We start from the raw sequence: 21,786 nt of genomic DNA on the forward strand, positions 1-21,786 counted from the left end.
ATGCAATAAACAAAAAGCCATTATAATTCGTACTTGTGTTCGAATTGTTAAAAATGAAGGTGATGTTGGAATTTTCCATCTTCCTTTTAGTAGTCCAAAACATCTCTCTATCACATTTCTCGCTTTCGAATGCTTCATATTATAAAATTCTTCTGATGTCTCTGGTCGACGACCATGAAATTCATTAAGGTGATATTTTTATCCTCGAAATGGGGCAAGAAATCTCTTTGCATCACAATATCCAGCATCCACCAAGTAATAACAACCTTCAAGATTAAATCACATAGAAATTAATAAAATTTTTCTTGAAGATAATCATATCAGGATATTGGATATTCCAATGATACATTTATCTCGTGGTACTCTAAGATCATTAGGTCTAGAGATAGCATTTCGAAGCACACTACCATAACGTGCAGAACCTTCTCAACCACACAAAACATATATAAATCTCATGTTTGGGGAACAAACTCCTAATACATTTGTTGCAATACTTACTTTTCTTGTTCAATATATTGGCTTGTGATCACTAAGTGGTATTACTTTAATTAAAGTCCCATCTAAAACACCAAGACAGTTCTATTATAGAACCAAACGTATCAAATTAGTAACAAAATATGTTGTAAATCAAAGAAAAATTTCATTAAAATTCAAAATATTTATGTCAATTTATAATATACAATACCTTAAAATATTTCCATCTATCGTCTATGCACTCATCAGTAATAGGTTCAGGATTCTTGAGTAGCAACTCATATAATTTTAATACTGCTAGAAGATAAAGATTTTAAAAAATTTATAGCAAATAAATTTGGCAAAAAAACTCAAATGCCAAAAACTTCCATAAACCTTTTAAGCCCTCCTGCAAACGGAGTCAATTCCCACGGAACTCCAACGCCACACAAACCTTCCCTTGTCTCTCAAAAACTTCCATAAACCTTTTAAACCCTGCAAACGAATCAATTCCCACGGAATTCCAACGCCACCAAACCTTCCCTTGTCTCTCTAAAACCTAGCCCACCATCTCCTTCCTTCATTCCCCACTAAACCCAGTGAAAATTTCAGCTCAATTGAAGGCATGGATGACGTTTGCGAGGGCAAGGACTTCTCTTTCCCCAACCAAGAAGAAAAAATCCTCGAATTCTGGTCAGAAGTTAAAGCCTTCGAGACCCAATTGGAAAAGACCAAGGATTTTCCTGAATATATTTTCTATGACGGCCCCCCATTTGCAACCGGCCTTCCCCATTACGGCCACATTTTGGCCGGAACCATTAAAGATATTGTGACCCGGTACCAGTCGATGACGGGTCATCATGTGACCCGGCGGTTCGGGTGGGACTGCCATGGGTTGCCCGTGGAGCACGAGATTGATTTGAAATTGGGGATTAAGAGTCGAGAAGATGTGTTGAAAATGGGGATTGATAAGTATAATGACGAGTGTAGGAGTATCGTTTCGAGGTATGTGGAGGAGTGGGAGAAGACTGTGGTGAGAGTTGGGAGGTGGATTGATTTTAGGAATGATTATAAGACTATGGACTTGAAGTTTATGGAGAGTGTTTGGTGGGTTTTTGCTCAATTGTATAACAAAGGACTTGTTTACCGAGGCTTCAAGGTCTGTCAAAAATCTCTTTTTTTGTGGTTAATGTTAGCTGAAATCTTGTTGTTTTGGCTTGTATGTATGCTCGAAATGTTGATTATGCTATTCTCTGCTTAATGAGCTTTTGTGCAAGTGAGATCGGGTGCAAGTTTCGGTCTTTTTCTTCTGCTTTTTCCGTTTTTTGGGTTTTCATGAAGCCGGTGAAGCGGATTGTGATATTTTCTTTCTATTGTGAAGTTGGTAGTAATTTTAGTATCTCTGAATTTCGCTTAACCTTAATTCTTCGTTTGATGTTCTTTCTTTAATAGTTTTTTTGCTTAAACTGCGGAGGAAGTGTTCTTAGGATCGGATAATTTCTGTAACCTTTAATAATTTGCATTAGTGAAGATGGGTAAAAATTTGTGCAGTTCTCTCGAACTTTTCGAACTGGGTTTTCGGGATTATGCATGTCTAAATTTTTATGTCTTTAATTATTTTTCTGTCTTTTTATATTCTGTTAAAGTATCTTTTCATGATTATATTTGGTGAATTGTATTTGGAAATTGATGGAAATATTAGCCTTATGAGACTTGTTGGCTTTCTCATAAACTTGAGGGAAATGAAATATTCTGGAGATGTGTAATTTAAATAATTGTCTCTCCATGTTGTAGAGGTTGATTACTTTGTTTATCTCTCTCCTATTTTCTGTAATCTATTTAAATGCTGAAAAACTTGAAGAAGCAGGGATGAAAGGGATCGTTTGCCACTGATTGTATATTTGGTAATCTTATGATTTTGTTTCTCTAAATGCTGCCAAATGCGTCTATCTGGTTCTTTTGTCTTATGGAGTTAAAACTTATAGACTTTCTTGATGTTGACTTTTGCAGGTTATGCCATACAGTACTGGCTGCAAAACTCCTCTGTCCAATTTTGAAGCAAATTCGAATTATAAGGTCTGAAATCTGATTTTTTCATTGAATTCGTTGTTGATCTTCTTTAACAACTGTGACTGGCAGCTTAACACTGCAGTAAATTCAACATCTATTCTTCCTATTTTAATTAATCCTATATGATAGAGCTGGCAAACGCTCATGTGGCTCTTCATTGCTTTTGCAACTGTCAAATGATGTTTAATATCTTTGCGACGGACTTCATTGGGCTATCTTGAAAATTTACTCTATTTATGATTATCCTATTCACAATTTTATTTTAGGACGTTCCAGTTTTTGATTGCGTTTGAATATGTCAACTTATGATCGTCTAATTTTCGCTCCTGGATTGTTGCTCTTTCAATTTTGGAAGTTTTCACCTATTTTTTTGTTGGAAATTATGATTTGCAAATTCTTGTCTTTGTATGGATTGCCTTAAAAACTTTGTAGTGAAGTTAATGGTGACATGGTTTCAAGCAGAGTGAGTATAGTATGTTACTTTGCATTATCCTTTTTGGCATCAAGTGGAGCAGGAACATAATCATGTGTATTTGTGTTATTCAAGAATGTATCAGTTGCAAGAATTTACAATGCATTGCTGATTTCAAATTTGTTCTGCTTTATAGGAAGTACCTGATCCTGAGATAATGGCATCTTTTCCTTTAGCGGATGATGAAGAGGGTACATCTCTTGTTGCCTGGACAACAACACCATGGACGCTACCTAGTAATTTGGCACTATGCGTTAACAAGGATTTTGTCTATGTAAAGGTTAGTAGCTGCTATGCTTTCTTTATCATCCATGGGTGATACAGATCATGCATTAGATCAACCAAGATATCTTCTTTGCTTTAAATGCTGTTGCTGCCGCCTCTTTGACATTTGGTATTGTATATGCTGAACGGATAAATTGTCAATTGAGTCATGATACAGAATGCATAAATAACTGTATAGCATTTCAGAATTTTCAGCAAATTTTGGATTTGTCAACTTATGCCTATGTCTATTACCAATTTGATATACTTTTTTATATGCTAATAGTGATTGTAGTACAATGTCTTGTTAGTATTTCAGAGTGCAAGGTTTAGTTTGGTAATATCTGCTGATGGAACTGGTCCAGTCCTCTTTCATCTCTGTTCTACATCGGATAATATCTAAAGTTGGCTTTCTATAAGAGTCATTTTTTGGGTGTTAGAGTCAAAATTTTGATTCTCTTTCTCTTATCCTTGTAAATTGCCCGCTTTTTTTTTTTTCCCTTTTAACATACTTATTATCAAGTTTTCTTAGCTTTTAAATTTGTCTTAGCCTTTAAAAGCCCTGGCCTCTATGTCTAGTTTCCTAAATGTGTGTTCTGTGTGCATTTTATGTGCATGCATATCTGTTGTACCAGCATTTAGGTTAAATTTGATTCAAATGCAAATACTGTTCTTAAGTTAAAGGTCCTTGCTGGACATTCTTTTCTTCTTCATATTCTGAATTACTGCTATGTGTTCTATCATCTATTTCTACAAGTAAGAATTGTCTAATTAATCTATGCCACAAACTGCTTTCTTGCTGCTGCATCAGCTGAATTCCAGTAGAATCTTGTCAATTTTAAGTTCTATTCTTGGATATTCATAAGGTTTTTAGATGCTAATATTTGTTATTGAGTTGTTTGGTGCATCTCTTTTGGCACCAGGGTTACTTGTGAATTGTGCCATAAACTTAATAAATGAATTGAGCTTCAGAGACTTGTAATCATCATCTGCCTGGTGACCTTGGATCAATGTTTTTGTTTTATTGTGTTTTTTGAAGCAGTTGATTTTAGTTCTGTTACTTTCTGCTGAGAAGAAGTGGCTGTTTTAAATATTGCTTTTGTTTGTCATAAGATGAATTAGTCTTGTACGAGAGGTTTCTCTAGTTGTATTTAGTGCCTATTGAGGTATTTGGATTTCTTTTGAAATGGGTACGTCTTGCATAGATATTTTGTTTAGATGGAAGTAAAGTAAGGTGTGTATTATGCTTTTACAAATGGCTGTAATAGACTTCATATTTATTTGGTCTCTCATTTTTTGTAAGTTATAAATTGATTTTGAGGTGGACAAATAACCAGGTGCGCAACAAGTTCAATGGGAAGATTTATGTGGTAGCAGAGTCTCGATTATCTGAGCTTCCTGTGGAGAAGGCAAAAAAGGGTGTACCTAATGGACCCGTTAATGATTCTGAGAGCACAAATCCTAAGACAAAGTCTTCTGGTGGGAAAGGAAAGGATCTCGCTACTTATGAGGTGCTGGAAAAATTCTCTGGGAGCTCATTGGTGGGGAAAAAGTGAGCCTTGTCTTCTCTCTCTCTCTCTCCCCCGTGTGTATGTGTTCTTTTTACTCATTTGTTTCTGTCCGGGGTTTTATTTCGTGGATTGACTCCATCAGTACAAGTTCTTTTCTTTGGTAATTATTTTGTGATTATGCTCAATTTTATGTCTTTCTGCAGATGTTTCTTATGTGTTGGATGTGATGGCGTCAAGCAACCTAATTCAATACTTTGTCAAAAAGAAGCCCCCCCCCCCTGCCCTCCCCAAAAAAAAAACCTCCTTGGATTTTAGTTACTTTGGTTGCTTCACATTTATATGAAGATGCTTGTTTGACAGAATGTAGTGGAATTTATCGGTTGAAATTAGAAAATAATATATCTGTATATGTTATATCTCAGCAAGAATGAACACAGAATCCACCAATCTGTTGTATATTCTTCTTCCCCCGCCCCTCCGTGCACGCATGCAAAACCCAATATTCATGTGATGGGCTGCTTGTTTTAATAGATCTGAACCAGTTAATTGTAGAATAAGTTCAAGCTGGAACTTCTTTTGACAAGTCGACTTAGAATTGTACTTTATACCAGTAGGAACTTCGATTTACATGAGTTTAGAATTAAAAAAAAATCTCATCTAGTAGTTTTGTAATATATTGATTTCTGTTAAGTGGTTTATTTATTATTATTATTATTTTTTTTTTTTTGCAGATATGTGCCTCTGTTTGATTACTTCAAAGACTTTTCAGATGTAGCATTCAAAGTTGTAGCAGATGACTACGTAACAGCTGACAGTGGTACTGGAATAGTTCATTGTGCTCCGGCATTCGGTGAAGATGATTATCGTGTTTGTATGGAGAATCACATCATTACTAAGGTGTTTATTTATGGTATATTGTATGATTCAGTCATACTGTCTTAGATGATGCCTGCTTCTTAGATTTGTGGCAAATTTTTGACTTGTTTGAATCAGAGTGTGTGCTGTCATATTTTGTTCTTTTATTTCTTTGCTTCCGAACTTTTGTGCGAATCTAAGTTTGTTGACATGCATAATGTATGTATAACATGCTGATTATTTTCTGATCCTGCAACAAATTTCTCTCCTTTTAGGATTAATGCTCAGAACTTTGGAATGTTTTCTGGTTGATTTAGTTTCTTAATGGTGTTGGCGATGTTTTTGATGTATTTATGTGGACTGATACCCTTGATAATCAGAACATAATGCAGTTGTACTCTTTCCTCCTAGCCATATACATAACTCTATTACTTGCAAGGGGTGGGCTGGTTTTGTGGGGTGTCGTGTTAACTATTCTGGTTGAAGAAGTTTAATAACGAACACCAAACATATAATCACTGCTTAAACAAACCCCAAAATGACACTTATGGCTAAACATAAATGCTTTTACTTCCATACAAAACCCTAATTTTAAAGCATGTGATGTATAAGATAACTTTGATTTGAATATGCTATACATTTGTAGCTTAAACAGATTACAGATTTGAACACAATTGAGTGTGAAATGCTGAAACATGTAAAATGAAATTTATTCAATTCTGTTCCTGCTTTCCAAGAAGATGACACAATGCCACTATGGTTTCGATCTGGATTGGATGAGTATTCTAACTCATTGAGGAACTGTGAGGGTGAAGTTGTAATCAAGGGGTCGGCAGGGTTTGCAGGGAACAGACAACTAGATAACTGGAGTGGAGGACAGAAATAGTAAAACAGGAGGGAGACAGAGTAGCAGAGATGGCTGAAGAGTTACAAGGGATGAAGAAATGAACGTCCGGGTGTGTGAGTTAAGAGATAAGAAACTTAGAAGCCTCAAGGACATTTTTCATCTTAGAATTGTAATATGGTTTTTTGGGTTTGTTCAATGTGGAATTTCGCTAACCATTTGAAATGACGAACTAAAGCATACCAACCCATCTAATTGTTCTTTGGTCATGCATAATTGACCATGACAAATGTATTTGGATACGTTTATGGTATTTGTTTCTGTCTGTTTTAGCTTGTGAGTGGACATTTCTATCTTGTAGTAGATGAAAGTAGAATGCTTCATCAAATCTAATATTTAGCAATTTCAAGTGTTTCCCGATTTGGTTTGATGGTAGAATTGCATTGTAATTAGCTTATTATCAGGACAATAATGGCTTTGTTTTGGTTATGTTTAGTTTCTTGCTTTCCATGGAATACCATCTGTTTGTTGTTTTTCTGCAATCAAAGTTTTGAGCATACTCTGGTCTGAGTGGTTGTCTTGCTCTGAAATTGGTCCCGTCTCTTTTACATTTCTTGGCACCAATTTCATCGGGCCTCCTTTTTATAGGGTGAGAACCTGGTTGTAGCGGTTGACGACGATGGATGTTTTACGGAAAGGATAACTGATTTCAAGGGCTGCTATGTTAAGGATGCAGACAAGGGCATAATTCAGGCTGTGAAGGCAAGATCTAGTAACATGTTCTTATCTTCATTTATATAAAAATGCCTATATGATTGAATGCTAATGTTTAATGCATATGTTGTGTCTATCCTATGATGTTTTAAACTTTTTATGATAGCTACATCTTGAAGAAATGCTGCTTATAATAAATGTTATCCATCACTGATAATTTGATTACCCCATTTAGGGAGGTGTCTTTTTTCCAATCTTTTCATAGTCAATAATTTTACTCAATGTATTTGAACCCCTTTTGTCAGGCAGTTCTACACAACTTAAAGTTTCTACTGTTTATTGTCGAATTTGAAAACAGTCTCATTTGTGCAGGAAAAAGGCAGGCTTGTCAAGTCTGGAAGCTTTATGCATTCATATCCCTTCTGTTGGAGATCTGATACCCCCCTTATATATAGAGCAGTTCCTAGCTGGTATATTCTCTGTCTGTCATATCCTGTGTCGTTCCTTTCTCTTCATATTGAATCTTCTTCTGCTATTGGTTCTTCTGAATATCTGTATGTTGGTTCTATCTTAATTTCTTTGTCGCCTTCTTGTGTTCATATCTGCCAATGTGTTGGACATTTTCATCAGAAGAGCCAGCTTTTGATTCCATTAAATTCACAATTTAATAGACAAATCTATGGACCTATAACATAACCTCTTCCATATGATATACATGGTGCTTGCAAGTATATAGGAAGTAGAACCTCTTCCACATGATACACCTAGTGCTTGAAAGTATTTAGGAAGCTTTCCAACAATGGCTGCTTGAGATGGTAAGACAATCTATAAAACCAAAATGGGGAACTACCCAGAATGATTCAGTCCCATGAACTGTTGGGTTCTTTATCGGATATTAAGTGCAAGTCAAACTGGTATGGAGATCATTGATGCAATTGAATTGCTAGATAAGAGGATAACACAAATCAGATTCTTTACATTACTGGAGACGCTGTATAGCTAGACTAGATATCTCAAAATTGTGGCTCAACTGTCTTTGCAATAGATATTATTGTAGGTCTTTGGCTTGTTTATCTTTGTTGTTTGATTTGAATTTACACTTCTATGTCTAGGTTTGTTGCTGTAGAAAAGATAAAGGATCAGTTGCTGGAGAACAACAAACAGACATACTGGGTTCCAGATTTTGTGAAGGTTTGGCATGCTCTTTCTCTCTCATGCGCGCACGTGTGTACACAGACGTGCTCGGATGCCCTTCTGTTCTAATTTTTCTCTTTCTTCTGTGTGTTGTCTTGTTTGTTCTGATTCCCTTTATCTTTACTTTGCAATATATAATTTGGAAAAGGTGATTTTTAAATTTCTGTGCTTGAATAGGGGGTATGGGCAAGGGTTTCTGGGTTGGTAACTGAAACACTAAAATTCTGTCTGCTATCTACACTTTTTCCGAAGATTCAGTCTTGACAGATGATTTTATGGTACCACTGAATTATTGCACTTTTATAAAGCTTCCAAGTGTGTTATTTTCAACAAATGAGGTGAGGTTCTGAAACTTAAAAAAAGTTGTAATTTTTGAGTTACGATAACTAATTTTTGTCACTTCAAATGTGAAGCTTGGATCAGATGGATTTATAGCACTTTTCCTTCTTTCCATGCATTGACATGCTGGATAGTACTACTTAGCTCTTAACTTTTGAAGATAGTTGAGTACCTTATTTTTCCATGGACCAATTTAAGAGCATGATTCTACTATCACCTTATTTTTCCATGGACCAATTTAAGAGCGTGATTCTTTATGGCTTTGTACTTAGGAAGACATTGGTATGTCTAATAATTTGTTTTACAAGCTTATTCTTGTGATGAATTTATGTCTTAGGCAGGTACCAGCTTGTATCACAATATTGATATATGGATAGCTGGTTGAGTACATAGAAACAGTTAAATCATCTGAACCTTCAAACTGTGTTGTTTCATTTGGAGGATTGTGTCCTTATTAAGATGAACGATTGCATTAATTACAATTTGACCATGTGGCCAATAAACTTCCCATCGTTTTGCTCAAACTCTTTCTGTTGGCAACTGGATGAACTCAATTAATTAAGCATGAGAATGATATGAAATTTTACTTTCAAACCTAACATTTAGGGTGTTGCAGTGATATTCAAGGGGATTGGAGAAAAAATCATGATTGGTGTACAAGTGGAAGATATGTTTATGATATAGTTCAAGAAAGAGTTGTTTCATTTCCTTGCTGTGTTGTTTCCTTTTGAGGATCATGTCCAGTTTAAGATAAACAATTTCTTTATTAACAACTTTACCATGTGGCTCAAATTCTCTTATTTTGGCAACTGTATGGACTTAACTAAAAAGCATGGGAATGAAATGGAAAGTGACTTTCAAATCCTAGCATTAAGGGTGTTACGTTGATATACAAGAGGAATGGAGAAAAACCCTTGATTGGTGTACAGGAGGAGATCTGTTTATGATATAGTTCAAGAAAGATCGTTTCATTTCCTTTCTTCTTTCGAATTCATTCACTTTAAGACTGGTTCTCTTTGTTGTCAGCTTTTTTCATATTAGCTTCCTCTTCGCTGAACTTCTTGTGGATCAATGTCATTACCCTTTTTCCGTATTGTTTACCAAAACATTGATTTCATAATTGCCTATTCCTTGATGTCTTTTGTGCTGTTAATGTTATTTAGGAAGTTTTATGTTGCAAGTCATATTGTAAGTAAGACACAACTCAAAACCATCATTCGATCATGAATGCTTGCTTGCCACTTTGTATTGATATTTATACCCTTTGATGATGGTACCAAGCCTGTTACTTCTGCTAATTTATATATATGTTTAGCTTTTTAATTGTCATCGCATGTACCACTGACTCTGGTTTTCCTCAGTCAGTTAATACATCCACTACTGCTGCTATCTGTATTAATAAACTAGATGATTGTAAAATTGATGACCTGTATTTATAGATGGATTTAACATCCTTTACACATAAGATATCCATTACTAAAGAATTTTCCTTCTCTTTTGAATTTTCAATGACGTTCTTTGTGTATTAACTGATACTTAATTCTGCATTCCATTTATTAGGAGAAGCGCTTTCATAATTGGTTAGAAAATGCAAGAGACTGGGCAGTCAGTCGAAGTAGATTTTGGGGTACTCCACTTCCATTATGGATTAGTGAGGATGGCGTAGAAATTGAAGTCATGGATTCCATTGAGAAGTTAGAGAGGCTCTCTGGTTCTAAGGTTTGTTGTTTCTAGTTTTTCTATATACATACATGCAAGTGCAGTTATTATATTCTGCTGTATGCAGGGTTCTGTCCTGTGTATTGTTGCTATTGAAGGGTTATCTGGGTATTTTATCAGCAATTAGTGTTGTGTACTAGGGTACAGTAACATTTTATGGACAGTTATCTGTTCTAGAAAGATGTCTAAGCTTTACCTACAGAAATACAGATGTAGGCAATTGTTTAATATGGTCAATATAGATTTTATTTGACATTACGTGGTTATGAATGGAAGTCCCTCTCCCCCCCCCCCTTCTCTCTCTCTCTCTCATATTGCTCAATATGCAGGTGACTGATTTGCATCGTCACAAAATTGATCATCTCACAATTCAATCCCGTCGTGGCCCAGAGTTTGGTGTGCTTCGACGTGTGGAGGATGTAAGTTGCTTTAGTAGCAATTGCTATTATTCTTCATGTTTTTCCATAGGATTGATCTTGATAATTGGTCCTGATCCTCTATCCCTGCTGCAGTCGAGAAGTTGAGTGTGAGGAAAAAGTTGGGACTCTATTGGGTTGTGTAAATCAGTAAGATACTGAACATGTAGTTTGTCTGTAATCTTTGATATATTATGTAAGATGGTGAACATGTAGGTTGCCTGTAACCTTTGATATGTTACAGAACTTTAGATTGAAGGATTAGATATTATTTTGTTTTTGTTGATTTCCAGGAATATACAGTTCAATGAAAACAATCAGTCCTTGGGGTTTGGACTGGTTTGGGGGCATAATGGTTTCATTGGGGATATTGAGTAGGTTTAACCAGTTATCATATTTTCTTGTGACAGTTACAATATTGGAATCTTGTGTATGGATCTTTTTTTGGTTTTGTTTTAACTTTTTAATGAGACAAAGTTTGGGTGGCATTGCATGAAGCTTAGTCTTTCCTTCAGTGCCTCATCGCCAGAAGATGGATCTGAATTCATTTAAGTGTATGAAAGTTGATGTTGATTAGTTGTGATTCATGCAGTGCTTGCATCTTCTGTTATCATTGAATTCTTTTGTAATCTTCTTTCTCATTCTATTTGGCATGATCCAGCCAGTATCATTGTTTCTTCAAGCATTCTGATTATAGGACAAGATTTGTACACCAAATAGTACATCACTATAAAACTTTTTGATGATTTAAGAATGTCAAATCTGCTTTTATTTGTAGTTGTTTATTCATGCTGATTGGTCTTGATATAAGCTTTGTTTCTTCTTGTCTTTATTTATTTATTTTTTTAAAAAATCATCATGAATTTCTGTTTGTCTGAGGATAGCTGATTTGATTTTCTTAGCTTTTTGTTGGCCTCACTATTTTGCATTCTTGTATGCAGGTATTTGATTGCTGGTTTGAGAGTGGGTCCATGCCATATGCATACATCCATTATCCATTTGAAAACGTTGAACTCTTTGAAAATAACTTTCCTGGTCATTTTGTGGCTGAGGGGCTGGATCAGACACGTGGATGGTGAGTTATTCTTTTTTATGTTTTACTACCTTTGATCTTTACTTTTCATGACATGAAATAAAAATAAGTATCGGGGATAATATATATACTTTTGATGTTTTTTAGTTCATCCTGGATATATATTGATCTAAGTGGCCATGAAACATTCTTTGGATTATGATGGAGGAGCCTTTAAAGGTTTCAGGAATAGCCTGATGTAGTACCATCTCTTGAGCCTTCAAACTTTGAGGTTTGATTGTGGTCTCTGGGTTAAAGGCTGGTTTGGGTCAAGGGCATTTGACATATGTTGTAGTTCCAAGAGACCTAGCATCATGTTATCCAATTCATTCTTAGGCCTACAATTTGAGCATGCAAAGACATGTTATTTTAGATCTTCAGCGCTTTCATGCATGAATTTAGGCATGTAGAGCATGCCTTGTTAGCACTTAGGTTGCCAATAAATAGACATTACTTTGTCCTATAGCTAATGTTGCCAATTCTCATTTTTTTTATGCTCTTTTTCCAAGACAATAAGATTTTTTTGGCAAATGGTCAAGAGAAGAGAGGGCATATAGTTATATGCAGGGCGCCATGTTTAAGTGATAATAACTAGTTGTTATGGCATATGCAAGTTTTTTAATTCAATTTATTCTAGATGCATTGAAGAAAAGTAAATGTATCAAATTTAAAGGGCGAGAGAGATGTAGAGGGATTTCTTGATATTTATCTTAATGAGTGTGTGGATCTCACTTTCACATTACATGGTTAAGTCTGATAGTGGATTTGCTTCATGATTTTACAGGTTCTATACTCTTATGGTACTGTCTACTGCATTATTCGAAAAACCTGCTTTCAGAAACCTCATATGCAATGGACTTGTTTTGGCCGAAGATGGAAAAAAGATGAGCAAAAGACTGAAGAACTATCCTCCTCCAGGAGAAGTAATTGATGAATTTGGTGCTGTAAGTATTTTTACATGCTCCTTATTTCATTTTTACCACTGATAGCTACTATTTTTTTTCTGACTCATGCATTCTACTTTATGATTTTGTTTAACTACATGACCCTGGGTGCAGCAAGTGGTTGACTTGTACTACCTCTTCCATTTTTTGCAGGATGCTTTGCGATTGTACATTATTAACTCTCCAGTTGTTCGTGCTGAGCCTTTGCGTTTTAAAAAAGACGGAGTATATGGTGTGGTTAGTACTGTTTTAGGAATTTTTTTGGTTTGAATTGATTAATGTTACTTTCTTTTAGATTTCACTGGTTCATAACATTCTTTTTGTCAAAGGTCTTGAGATATTCTTCATCTCTTTATAAACGTGAACCACTAAAATTTTTTTTCTTTATGCAGGTTAAAGATGTCTTTTTGCCATGGTATAATGCTTACAGATTCCTTGTACAAAATGCAAAAAGGCTTGAGGTTGAGGGTCTTGCACCATTTGCTCCAATGGATCAATGTACTCTCCAGAATTCTTCTAATGTTCTTGATCAGTGGATCAACTCGGCAACTCTGAGTTTGGTACATTTTGTACGGAAAGAAATGGGTGCTTATAGACTGTATACGGTAAGTTTCATTTAGGGAAAAATGGATATGAATAGGGAATTATATGACATCACTGACAATTATTCTAGATTCATGATGAATTTCCTGAAAGAAATGCCTGATGAGGTATGGGAAATCCATTTGCTTCCCTAGAAATGCAAGCATCATTGTCGATGGCATCTGCCATTTGGTAGTAATTATCAGTTGTTTAACCTAGTTAACTCTTAAATTTATTAAGTTAGGTCTTAAGAACTTGATTTTGAATTACGATGTTATTGTTGCAGTTGACTCAAGAAGTCATGTGAATGGCTTGCTTAGTTTTTAAAATCCACGAGCTTGGCATGCTAAACAGTGATGCAATTAGTTCATCCAGTGGTACTTGGGACTTGGTTAAATCATAAATCCAATAAGATGTTCCATGTTTGAAGTGTATTAACCTTCATTCCTTCTAACTGTTCTGAAGTAGCATACCTTAGTTTTCCACATTTTATGAAAGCAGTGTGCACGATTCTTGGTCTCGTACCCGATTCTGGAACGAGGAATTAGGTCAGTATGGTGATTTGGAATTGTGTAGTTCAAGGATGGAGAAGGGCAGTGTGGGAAATGAGGAAGGGAAGTAATTTTTCACTTTGGTGAAGGATGTGATATACGTTGATTCTTGGGGCCATTTTTCCCCCGTCTGAAGCAATATACGAGTCTCCATTTTCTCTAGCATGGGATGTTTTCTCTCTACTCCAATTGACATTTTCAAACATCAAGTTGGTTCCCCACTACCGGCTGCCTCCCGGCCAGGGAGTAGGGTGTTTTGCAAGGGGGCAGTTACAGAGTGCTTTGTCAGTCAAGTACTTGTAATTGAAGTTTGTTATATGCTTGAAATAGTCAATTAAGTCTTGCAACTTCCTGGGTTAAAGAAGAAAACTAAGTAACTTACAGTTAATTAACATAACTTTGCTTTGTTTGCTGATTTTATTGCATTTGCACATGTAATGTTATTTTAGATCAATCCATGTGACTTTATGGTTTCCATCATATTTTCTTCTTTAGGTTGTTCCTGAACTCCTGAAATTTCTGGATAACCTGACAAACATCTATGTGCGGTTCAATAGGAAGAGACTGAAAGGTCGTACAGGTGAATTGGATTGCAGAGTTGCATTATCAACTCTTTACCATGTAAGCTGGCATTACTTTTGTGGGTTCCTAGGGTTACAATGGATTATTATCTGTGAAGATTCTGAGTTTTTTACTAATAGCAACATGTAGTTTGTTTTTTGCGTCTTATAATCTCAGTGGGATTATTTGTTCTTACAGATTATGCCTCTGATGAAATCTTTATAGTGTGTAAAAGATCAGTCCTGCTAATGGATGATCTGGTTATCTATTTCAGTGTGTTTTATGACATAAATTACCATAGTTTAAATTTCACATCTGTAAACATTTCCCATTTTTTTGACTGCTGTTTGCTTCTAAATCTTTGTCATATTGCTACTTTGGTTATAACAGGTTCTGCTAACTTCATGTAAAGCAATGGCTCCATTTACACCATTTTTCACGGAGGTTCTTTATCAGAATATGCGAAAAGTTTGCAATGGATCAGAAGAAAGCATTCATTATTGTAGTTTTCCAGAGGTTGAAGGGGAGGTACAGCTGATTTTTGTGTGAAGGATGTCTATTCATCATGTTATTATCAGGTTTTGAAAACAAAATTGTCTCTGGTAAAAATTTGTACTTGCTATGATATCAGGGAGGAGAACGCATTGAAAAAAGTGTTAGCAGGATGATGACTATCATTGATCTTGCACGCAACATTCGTGAACGTCATAACAAACCTCTCAAGACACCACTCAGGTCGTGCCTTTTGATTGCATCTGTTTTTAGATATTGTTTCACGATTAAGTTTGCTTCCTTGAACATTCCCGCTCCAACTCTTCTGAACTAAATCTCCAGCAGAATAAGAGTAATTTTAAAGAAATTTTTTGCTTCTTAGAATACACAATCTATTGTATTGCCACACATACGCACATACTTATGTTGATCTTTTGTAATTGTATCTCTAATTCAGGGAGATGGTGGTGGTGCACCCTGATGCAGAGTTCCTTGGTGACATTGCTGGCAAACTAAAAGAGGTATGTGAAGGCATTACCGACAAAGTTGTACAGCTAAATATTAAAATTGAACTCTTTTCACTGTTTACTTAAGAGAAGTCTAGCTGTAACTGTTTTTGTTGGGCGCAAAACTGACAGTAAGCATTGTTCACTGTGATTGTGAATGGGATGTTGTCCCTGATGTCATATGCTTTAGTTTTTCTAAAGCAGCTTAAGACAAGTGCTTAGTTGAAAAGCTGGTTTCAAACACTGGAATGGTGGTTTTGCTTGAAAGAGTTTCGAAAGCAAAGGCCTCCCTGAAAAGCAATACGAGAGGGGCTTCTGGGATAAGCTTTGAGGTTATAAAGAAGCTAAAACTGTGTCTTTATGTAAAGGTTGATAATTCATATTAACTTTCCTTCTAAAAATCTGTAAATAGATTATTTTATGAAAATATCATTATATTCACTGGAACGATGGAGGGTGTTTTGTGAGATAGTTTCCATCATTCTGTTTTGGTTTATTAATTTGCACGTGTGGTGAAACAAAAGTAGTTTTTGCAAATTTAAACAGTCACTTTCAGGTTGCTATGGGAATCTTAACATTTTAAGCTAATGACAGTTTGATGAATGCCTTAACTACGAACATACTGGTACAAGCTTATATGATGCTGACTTTCATGCAGCATGGTTCTTCTAATAGCTACTAGTGCTAAAGTACCAATTTTGCTTATTGCCTAGGAGTCTATTTTCACGTCTTACTGGCATCTGTTTGAATCTCTGTCTGGTTATATTGTCTCATTTAGATTGTGTAATTGCTGTATCATATATTATATGGTAGCCTTTATGTTGGAAATTTGTTTATTTTCTCCTTGCGGGTTTCATCTAACCTAATTTTTGTTCCCTTTGATATTGTGATTTCTCAATTGTAGTATGTGCTTGAGGAACTCAACATCAAGTCATTGGTCCCTTGTAATGATACTTTGAAGTATGCTTCTTTACGTGCAGAACCTGATTTTAGGTAATTAATTTTCTGTGCTGAAAGGCTTTTCTTTTTTGGACCTTTGGCAATTTTAGTTTGTGACGATTGTGTTTTTTCTTCCTTAGTGTATTAGGGAAAAGGCTTGGAAAGTCAATGGGAGTTGTTGCAAAAGAGGTTAAGGCCATGTCCACGGATGATATATTGGCTTTTGAAAAGGCTGGAGAAATAAATATTGCTACTTTCTCTCTAAAGCTTAGTGATATTAAGGTTTGTAGCTGGGTTGGCAAAGTTGCTATGACTTTTTTGTTGTTTGAATGTGAAATTCTTCATTGAGCTATATAACATTCTCTTCATCTTGATAAATACTGTCACTTTTGGGAATCCAATTTTTTATTAACACTGAGAAGATTTTTAGCTTCTTGTGCTGTATTTCTCACGGCTACTCCTGCATGAACTTAGTTTTAGAAATTTAGAAAAATTGGTGCAAAAGAGGCAGGTTTTGTAAGTGCAAACCTTGATTATCGAGTGCTATGTATTTGGGTTTAGGTGATAGACATGCTGCGTGAACTCAGTACAAGAGAATGGCAGGCTGAAAGTTGAAAATCTGTAGATCACACATATTTTTCCTTTTCCTGTACAGCTAGATCAGATGCAATTTCTTGAGTGCTTATAATTTTGGGGAAACTTCTGGAATGAACGCTTTATTTGTATTTTAAAATACTTGGTTAAATCATATATTTTTCGGGTTGTTTGAAAGGCTTTTAGTTTTTCTTTTGGACTCCATTTAATTCTTGGATGTTTATTCAAGTATCTTTGGCATTAGTTACCTGTGCTGGAATTTGACTAATGTTTCACCATTTACACTTTTGAAGGGAATTTCCATTAACTATTGACTTACTGTTACTTGCCTAAACTTGCAGATCTCTCGTGGTTTCAGACGTCCTGACAATATTAGTGATAAGGACATGGATGCCGCAGGAGATGGTAGATTATTTGTAAAATTACCCCCCTCCTCCATTTATATTCCTTTTCATGTAATGATGAAAATGAAACTTTCTCACTTGTAATTGCAGGTGATGTTTTGGTGGTGTTGGATTTACGTCAGGACGAATCACTGTTTGAAGCTGGTGTAGCTCGTGAGGTGCTTTGTGGACTAATATAATCTGCTCTTGGCACACACACATTCACACTCGGAGAGGGGGGGGGGGTTGGGGGGCATCTTACTAGACTTCTTGTTGCTGCATTGGTATTCCTCTTTGGTTTTTTGTGCCAGTTCATATTTGTGATTGCTGGTGTTTTATGCATCGCTATTTGAAGGTTGTCAATAGAATCCAGAAATTGCGGAAGAAAGCTGGGCTTGAACCTACAGACACTGTTGAAGTATACTTTGAATCATTGGATGAGGACAAGTCAAATTCTCAACAAATTCTCGAGGCTCAGGTGATTTTTCATAGAGTTTTCTTCCACCAACTGGTTTTGATGCATATCTCTATGTATGTTTAAACAATAAGGTTATGAGGTGGAGGTAGAGGTGGCAAATCAACCCACTTAACTAGATTTATCCATACCCGCCCATGAATGGATGGGTATGGGTATGTTAAATTTTTGTATATGGGTCTAAATGGGTTACCCAATAATACCCATTTATTAAATGGGTATTATTGGGTAACCCATCAAACCCAATTAACCCATTTAAAATTCTCTTTCCCCCAAGTCTCTTCTTTTCCCCTACCTTTTTTTTTCAAATTTTTCATTTTGTCATGATGTTAACATTATTATTATTATTATTATTATTATTTGTTGGTTTTATCTTATTATTTTATTTTTTCTTAGTTTGTTAACTTGCTCATTTTTTAGCATTACCAATTTATGATAAATTTTAGCCTATTTTCTTATCTTTATAAAATGAAATTTTAAATTTATATATGAAAAAATGTTAGGGGTTCAAAATTTTTGGATTAAGTTTTATATTAATTTTTATAGTACTTAATTCAAATTTTTATATTCGTATTATTCAATTATTAAATAATAGGTAATTTTGTGACATAGAGTATAAATGAAAAAAATTGGTAATTAAGTTTATTGAACATTATAAGTAAATATTTAAAACTAATGATGGGTACAAAGAGTGGTATAAATTGATAACTTAGTTTGCAAAAATGAATTTAAATGAGTTTGCAACAAGTTAAAATAAATGAGTTATAAATGGGTAATTGGGTTACCCAATTCATTTTTTGACTTACCCATTTATACCCATCTAATTAAATGGGTATAAATGAGTTGACTCACTTATACCCATTACCCATTTTACCCAACCCAAACCCGCCCAAGTCACCCATTTTGACACCTCTAGGTGGAGGGAAATGAACTAGCAGCCTTGCTGTCAGTTTTTTTTTTTTGTGTTGCGCTAACAACTTATACCTTAGTAACCATGGACCTGAATTTTGGGCAATCCTTTCTCTCTCTCTCCCCCTCTTTCTGTCCTCCCCCCCCCCCCCCCAAAAAAAAAATGTATCTAGCTACCTACTGATGTCTCTATAAACCAATCTCTTCACATTTTATTTGCAAACACTGGCATATGGTGATTACAATGTGATTTAGGGTTCTGTCCTCTTCTGCTTGTGTTTCCACTGCTTTAGGTTGGGTGAATGTGTTTTGGTACAGTTGTTTATATTATTTGGGAAATTGTATGCATTTGCTCTCCAATTGCATGTCATAACAAGTTAATCAAATACCTTTTACAGGAGGCAAATATCAGGGATGCGCTTGGGTGTCCTTTGCTACCTTCCACCTTAATCCCACCACATGCTGTAAGTTGTTTTCAGCCCCTGATATTATTTTTCTTATTACATTGGTTGGAGTATTCCAATAGCGCAAGTTTCCGTTTCTTTTAGTAGGCTAATGATGTTTCCTGATGTCCTTCTGGGGTATCTTTAGATATCATCCAATGAAGCATTCTCAAGTAAACAGTGACCCATGCATTCATTTCCTGTTCTTTAAAGAGGGCGTCAGAGTTTCGCTTTCCTCTGGTCGGTTATATTCTCAAACAGGATAATATGACTTTGCAGGTTATTCTTGCTGAAGAGAAGTTCTATGGAATCTCGAATCTCTCGTTTGCAGTCAGATTGGCAAGACCATCTCTAGTATTTGTCCCGGATGCCATTGTCTCTTTATATGCAGGTGCATTTTTAGGGTTATACTGTACTTGTACACGTAATTTTGATTGAAGATTATGGGTTTTTATTCCGTTGCGAATTCATTTTTGCAGGAAATTTGAAGTTTGCGCAAGGTTTACAAGCTTTTTTGTTAATGAGAGATCTATCGAACTTAAAGTCCGAATTTCAACTTGGAAATGGGAAGGTAGGTTTTCTTCACCCTCTCTGACCATCTGCTTCAACAAGTCAGTGGAATTGCTAATTTCGCCTAATCTGTTGCAATATTATCTGCCTTCCCCAGATTCAAGTCAATTGCATTGAAAATCAGCCGCCAGTGGAAGTGGTGCTAAGAGAACACGTCTACTTGAGCGTTGGAGATTATTACTTACTGGGCACAAAAGCTTCACAATCGAACTGATTGTTTATACTGTTCTATTTTTTCCCCCCATTCTCCTCTTTCTTCTTTTTGCCCATCCTCTTAGTCGTATGGGTCAGACAAGGAAAACCTAGAGGCTGCCAAAGCAAGATAGAGGTGCCTAATACGTGTTATTGTTTGTATACGAAATGAAATTTTGGAAAGCAAAATGAAAGAAATTTTATAGTTGTAGCGAGACCGCTTTTTTCATTCTTAAATTTGGTCGTTTCAGTCATAATGTAGGGAACAAAGGTCCAAGACTCTTTGCCATACAACGCCTGTCAATGGAAGAATCAACTGGGATGATATTACTATGCATCAAGAATTCTTTTTCATCAGTATCGCCATCAAAATACGACACCTTCAGTTGTTACAACCAATTTGTATTCTCTATCTATTCCAGCAGAACTCATTAAATTTTGAAATTTCAGATTCACCAAGTGTTTGCAGTAATCTGGAACAGCTTTAATCTTCTTTAATAGTTCTTTTACAGTGTGACTGATGATTGACACCGCCTGATAGATACATGCCATTGTATGTGTTGTTGCCCTGGCAGAAGCCTTAGGCTCCGGCGTGGTTGAAGCTATATAAGGATGATACTGGAAGAAATCCATCACTGAGTGGCGGTGGTCATGTCTTGCCTGTCAGGTCATTCAGCATTTGATCATAATTGAAAGTGCCCGGCGCGGCCAAAGGAGGTTTTGATTTAATGACTGATATTGAGACTTTGTGATTAAAATTGAGGTCCTAGAAATTAGAGATCTACTATAAACAAGATTAAATTAAGAAGAAACAAAAAAAAAAAATGCCTGGTCAAAATGAGTGCTCATGAGTGATGCTTTTGTTATTATTATTTTTTTTAAATCCTCATGGTCCTCTTCCCTTCATTTCAGCATACTTCGTAAAGTAGTAATATGAAATCTAATTTAAAAAGAAAAATAAAAGAAGATGTTAAAAATGAAAATAGTAGAAGTTATTGAAGTAATAAAAGTTAATGGAAGTCAATGAAATTTAATTACTACCAATAATTTGTTTGTAGTGGTTAAGTGTAAATTCTTACTTACATGAGAGTAACGTTATGACAAAAATATTTTAACACTAAAGATCATGCTTCATCCTTTATATATAGATTAGGATAGATATATCATGGAACAAATTACTCTACTACATCAAATTCATCGTGTCTTGGAACTAGGGTTACAAACAAGGCGAGTCGAGTTTAGTTTTGACCTCATCGAGCCGAACTTTGATTTAGTTTTATCAAGTTTGAATTCGAGATCGAACTCAACGAGCTGTCAATTTAAAGTTCGAGCTCGAACTCAACCCAAATTTGAGTCGAACTCGAGCTCGAAAAATAAAAAATAATTATTTTATTTTTTTAAAAAATAAATAAAATAATAATTTTTAATAAATAATAAAATATTAGAAAAATATATATATATATATATATATATATATATATATATGTGTGTGTGTAATTTTACTATAAAAATTATATATATATATATATATATATATATATATACACACACACTTAAACTTGCGAGTTAACGAATTTAATATTTTTGAGTTCGAACTCGAGTTGAGCTTTGACTCGAGTCGCTCGTGAGCAGTTCAATTCGTTTGCAGTATTACATGGAACAAATTACTCTACTAAATGAATTTCATCATATCATGTCAAAAAAATAAGTATTGTTGAAAGA

General features: G+C 35.3%; 1 protein-coding gene across 1 annotated transcript; it reads left to right on the plus strand.

Moving 5' to 3' along the window:
- The first annotated feature begins 932 nt into the window (after positions 1-932).
- On the plus strand, positions 933-20,279 carry LOC113739855 (isoleucine--tRNA ligase, cytoplasmic). The gene is made up of 27 exons (XM_027267236.2): positions 933-1,612; positions 2,464-2,529; positions 3,132-3,275; positions 4,597-4,811; positions 5,502-5,667; positions 7,118-7,231; positions 7,556-7,653; positions 8,296-8,374; positions 10,277-10,435; positions 10,765-10,854; positions 11,793-11,926; positions 12,708-12,867; positions 13,021-13,104; positions 13,260-13,472; positions 14,496-14,621; positions 14,952-15,089; positions 15,193-15,296; positions 15,511-15,574; positions 16,464-16,552; positions 16,639-16,780; positions 17,434-17,497; positions 17,587-17,654; positions 17,831-17,953; positions 19,258-19,323; positions 19,582-19,693; positions 19,782-19,873; positions 19,970-20,279. The coding sequence occupies exons 1-27, from the start codon at positions 1,079-1,081 to the stop codon at positions 20,084-20,086; spliced, it is 3,561 nt and encodes a 1,186-aa protein (XP_027123037.2). The 5' UTR covers positions 933-1,078; the 3' UTR covers positions 20,087-20,279.
- The last annotated feature ends 1,507 nt before the right edge of the window (positions 20,280-21,786 follow it).

This window comes from Coffea arabica, chromosome 4c (genome assembly GCF_036785885.1).
Source record: "Coffea arabica cultivar ET-39 chromosome 4c, Coffea Arabica ET-39 HiFi, whole genome shotgun sequence".
Lineage (NCBI taxonomy): Eukaryota > Viridiplantae > Streptophyta > Magnoliopsida > Gentianales > Rubiaceae > Coffea > Coffea arabica.